The sequence below is a fragment of the Vigna umbellata genome, chromosome 6 (assembly GCF_029865625.1).
Source record: "Vigna umbellata cultivar VRB3 chromosome 6, Vumbellata_1.0, whole genome shotgun sequence".
NCBI lineage: Eukaryota > Viridiplantae > Streptophyta > Magnoliopsida > Fabales > Fabaceae > Vigna > Vigna umbellata.
In genome coordinates, this window is record NC_142170.1 from 8,636,970 (window position 1) to 8,642,577 (window position 5,608).

General features: G+C 26.6%; 1 protein-coding gene across 1 annotated transcript; it reads right to left on the reverse strand.

Moving 5' to 3' along the window:
• Window positions 1-700: 700 nt before the first annotated feature.
• Window positions 701-4,307, reverse strand: LOC124837995 (transcription factor MYB10-like). Its single transcript, XM_047313495.2, has 3 exons — window positions 4,091-4,307; window positions 3,716-3,845; window positions 701-1,320 (listed from the first exon to the last, which is right to left on the reverse strand). The coding sequence occupies exons 1-3, from the start codon at window positions 4,221-4,223 to the stop codon at window positions 855-857; spliced, it is 729 nt and encodes a 242-aa protein (XP_047169451.1). The 5' UTR covers window positions 4,224-4,307; the 3' UTR covers window positions 701-854.
• Between the last annotated feature and the right edge of the window lie 1,301 nt (window positions 4,308-5,608).

Below are 5,608 nucleotides of genomic sequence, written 5' to 3' on the forward strand. Positions count from 1 at the left end.
TAAAAAACTTTAATTAATATTTAAAATAATAAACTAACAGGTATAAATATATTAGTTATAAGCCAAACATCTCATATCCATTAAATATGTAAATAATTTTTTACTTTAAAATATTTAAATTCACAACAATGATCATTCGTACTTATATCTAACTAATGTAATTTAATGGATACTATTGATTGATCACATGGATACGGTACAAAATGTTAAAAGGTATTTAATATATGTACTTTTGAAACTGTTCATTACTTAATATACAAATATTATTTTTTTTAAAATAAAATAAAATTTTAGTTATTAACAAAATGATTTTGACTAGAACAATAAATCCCTCAACTTTATTTGTAACAAATTTTGAAATGTGCAATCAATTTTCATTTTCATGTTACAACATATAAATATTCACTTTATAATAGTAACACTATATATTCTTATTATTAATGCTCTAACTCGATAAACCTTTTGTATCTGTTTTTAAACTACTTTCTCACCTAAGTTTTTTTTCATTAGTTTCTACATTAATATTGTAATTATGCGTTGGATTTTAAATACATAATTTATCTCATCTTACGTTTTCAATGTTTTTAGTTACAAATAATTGATAATAAAATTCAATTACTAATCAATAGTTAGAATAATTCTCACCCCTCCATAATATAAGATGTTAATACTTGTACAAATTTCTTATACATATCACACTTCAGCCCACTAGTATTAATTAAGAAACACGAGAGACAACGACAACAGTGTACATAGCGACCTTGAATTGAGTCACTTTATTTTTGTCTGCCTTGAGACGGAAACTTTGATTTTTCAATGTTCGTCTCGTCATTTATTAACTGTTTAGTGTTTGCTCACGCATAGTATATATTACTGTGACTCCAAAGTTCTATGTCAGAAACAGGGCCGAAGTAATCGGGTTCAGGCACCAAAATATCAGAAGGAAGGCACGATATGTCAACCATATATGGTTCCAAGAAGAAGCTTTCATTCACAGGCTCTAGTTGGTATGCATCCACAAAAGAAAAATCATCATCATCAGGAATGGTATCAAAAAAATTTTCTTTGGTACCAGTAGTTATAGATAGTTGGGACGAGGATGTTGATGTTGATGTTGATGTTGCTGTTGTGCTTGAATCGATGGATTGAGAAGTTGGTGCGATATTATTGTTAGGGTTTGGTCCTTGTTCGTGTGGTGATTGATCCTTTGAGTGGGCTTGAGGTTTGAGAAGTTGATATCGTTTCTTGAGATTGGTGTGCCAATAATTCTTAATTTCATTGTCTGTTCTTCCTGGCAGCTGAGCAGCAATGGCAGACCATCTGCGTTAAGAAGAAACGGAAATCAGACCTCAATAATACTGATTAAACTTTTTAACAATTTTTTCTTTCACAAATATTCTTCTAACAAAAATCACATATCGAAGACTTATTTCAAAAATGATTGTTCACGGAAATTATTTAAATTAGAGAAGAATACACATTTTCTTAATTTAAATTTACTTTTTTTTATTTTTCAATCAAAATCATAAACATCTTAGGGTTTCGTAAATACTGTCAAGAAAAATGATAAAAAAAATAAAAAATATTCATTTATGTGTTTTAAAATAAGAACAGAGATTATAATACATGCTCTATATTTTCAAATTTGGAAGAAAATCTTTTTGATTACATAATTTATATTCCTGACAATATCAACCACAAATTAAAAAAAAACAAGATGTAAGAGAAGAATACAAGTATTCTTATATTTAAAATAAATACGAGAAATAAAATATTTATTGCTCCCACCTCATCTCCTGGGTGTCTTTGTTTGAAAGGAAAATGTAGATTAAAAATTAATTGGTAGAGAAAAAAAAATTCTCTCGTTTAGTTGAAAAAATAACAGAATAAAAGATTTCCAATATTTAAATTAGGTCACTTTATACTTTATAAATCAATTTGGTCCTGCCTTAATGATTTATCCAACTTTTACATTTGATATGTAGATATTTTGTTTTGTGATAAATCAAGTGACATCATAATATATTCAGCTTAATTATTTTTGTGTGTGTAGTTATTAACATAAATAGCTTACAAAAATCATATTGTATAACTTGACACTTTCATGACTTAGAATTCCTTTTATGGTAAGAGCCATGTCACTTCAATTCCACAACAATCTGTTTTTACTAAAATTAGTAAGACTGGTGCTTAATCACTGGGCCATTTTCTAATAAATAATTTTAATAAAAATTAAAAAATTATTATTTAAATATGTGTATTTTTTATATTTATTTTAATTTTTATTGTGTATTATAGATATAGAATATAAGTGAATTATGGTTAGTTAACTTCCCTTTTAAAAAATATGTTTTTATGGGATATTAAAAGTACGGTTTTGTTATTTCAATACAAATATTTAAACGTATAATTTTTTGTATTTAAAAAATATTTAAACTGAGTTAAAAAATATTTATTAGGTCTATATTAGTTGCTAGAACTAACAGTAACTAGTAGTAGGACCATAATCTATTGATTTGAATTCAAAACTTGATTTAAATGATTAGGAATCGGATATAAAATTTCGCATGTACTATAATATAGAAATAAACTATAATTAGGTAAAATAAATTATATTCGAGTGATTTAACATTACCTTAATTTCTATTAATATGTCATTTATCTATAAAAACTTATATTAATAATGTTGTAGCTTAATATTATGATCATTTAGATATTAATAGACAATTCTATTAGCATAGCAGCATGCATATTTGGTACATTAAATGTTAATATAATATAATATTAGAGAAAACCTCAAATATTTACACTTATTATTTAACTTCCATTAAATAAAAAAGTATACTTATGAATCTAAAACGTAATGTTCTTTTAATCAATACATGGCAATAGTGTTTTACATGTTTCAATTCATATTTACTTCAATTCATCTAAAACTTTGTCATATTTACCTTCCCATAACTTCTTTCCGAAACCCTAATCCATGATAATCTTTTAACCTTCTTTGGACATCTAAAAATATGACAAAAACCTAAATAATTGATTTGTGGGTATCACAACTTCAAGAAGCTATTCTAAGCCTAATTATCTAACATCAATATCGGACCTAACTATTAATATAACCACGTGGAGAGTTTCTGTTGAATAATATCAATTACAGAATTTGAAATTAAATAGATAAGTGGAAAATTCTAAATTTATAGCTCTTATATTTTGGGTACACGTGATGACAATTTATTAAAGGAACCAAATCTGAAAAATGCATGCAAAAAAGCATTTGACTAAAATTATAGTAAATGTTTTTAAGAAATAGACTTAAATTAATTTCATTTTTCATTTTTCATTTTATAAAGTAAAATTTACGTCCACTTGTATATTATAAAATCACTTTATTTATTTCTAACAGATGTAAGATTACGAACAGGAGCTTCATTTCAATATGTACTGAAAGTTGTATCGTGAATACCCAAATGGATACACGCAACTCCGAGGGTTACAGGGTAATTAAGTCTTTGAGTTAAGAAGTCTTATAGTCCAAAATGGGACCCTCAAAATTTTGTGGTAATATCGAAAACGAGGTTGTGAAGAAAACTAGTAATAGAATCCATATATAAAAATTATATTGTTATTGCAATAATCTACTGAGAAGAAAACAGACAGGTTTCCTAAGAAAAAAACCTGCATTTTATTTACTCCAGTTCCCCAATTCATATACCTGTTACCGAGACTTTGGAGAAGTTTGATAATGGTATCATCTTCTTCTTTAGTGTAGTTTCCTCTTTTGATATTTGGCCTCAAGTAATTCAGCCATCTTAGCCTGCAACTTTTTCCACACCTCTCAAGACCTAAAAGATTAATCGAGTTATACATACATATGACAGCACCAGATTCATTGGTTTACATAGTCGACATTAATTAGGTTTCTGCAACATTACAGGGAATTTTGTTTCAAATGGAAATTTGATTCCTTATAAAACATACGACACGGTGGTCGGAGTTTCTTATATGATGATGAGTGAGAGAAACTAATTCATGCAGCAGAGTGTTGACAGAGAAGGAAGAAATGAAAGAATTAGAGATTTTGAGGTACCTGCAAACTTGGGGAGTAGGTTCCAATTCCAGTGACCGTATCTCGTAACATAAGCAATCAATTTTTTATCTTCCTCTGGGGTCCATGTTCCTTTCCTAAGGCCACTTTTTTCAGAGTTAGTGTTTTTCACCATCTCTACAAGCTCCTTATCTTTCAGTGTCTATATCTGTAACTATGTATGAGTGACAATCTGATTGAGAAAAGAGTGACGGGTAGAGCACCAAGTCTCTGGTTTTTTTTTTGGCTATATCTCTACCAAAAGTTTCTATATTCTGACCTATATATACGAACGATTCATTCAAAATCAGGGTCCACGTAGATTTGATATCTTTCTACGTGACGTGAGTAATACAATGTTATATGAACCAATTTATACATACAAATTCAAATTTGTTTTCAGCTTGTGAGATTTTCACCTAACTTAATAGAATTAATGGTAGTCCGATAACAGCTCCACAACGAATGGAATAAAATTAACTAATTTGATATCAACGTCAACAACAACAAAAAAGTTTAACTAAACAACAAATTGCATTTAAACGTAACTCAATTTCACTTATATATTATAATTTGACCTGATGTGAAACTTCTAACCGTGCATACCTGAAAAGAAAATAAAAGATTTTAAAGTCGTGATAATCATAAGTTAAAAGTTCATATTCTTTGATTTTTAATAAACAATTTATTAAACAACAATCAATACACAGTTGCCACAAAATATATAGATTTTAAAATTAATATTGTATTTAAGCACTTTTTTTTTTTAAATTTCAGTTTTTAATTTACAATCAACAATGATAGATTTATAGGATGTTGCAGAGAGCAACACATACCTCAGAAGCAATATATTTATCAAATTCAAATATCTTACATACTAGTGCCTTAGTTATCACATAATTTAAATCCCTTTAGATATTTATATCTTTTATAGAAATATAAATTAAACATTTTTTGTAAAAATAGAATATGAATTGTAGTAAAAATATTTTACCACTTTCAACTTAGTAATTTTTATGACCTTTTATAGATCAAAAGGAGCATATTAATTACAATACTTAATTTATTATTATAAAATTTAAAAATTGCATTTATGATTATCATAATTGTATCATCTTAATTAAAAAATATAAACCGTATTTAACCATCTTTCGTCTATTTATGCTACTTTTATGGTATGAATTTTTAAAAAGAAAAAAACAAGTTTTCATTTTGAAAAATTAAAGTAAATGCATAAAATAATAAAGATTGATTGAAATAACTTGTTTACAAGAATAAGTAAACAAATACGTATAAATTTAAAGTGAAGTATGAGTGATTAGTAAATCCATATAAATTTTAGTGGTAATATTCTTTTATAATTTTGTTTTACGACGAGATACATATTCAAGTAATTACCAAGATAAACTATAGAGTTTAGTATCATTGTAAAGTTTTTTTATAACAAATCAAATATAACATCATTTTTAACTCTCAAAATCTTAATGACAATAAATTTATGAATATTTTACTTATATATTA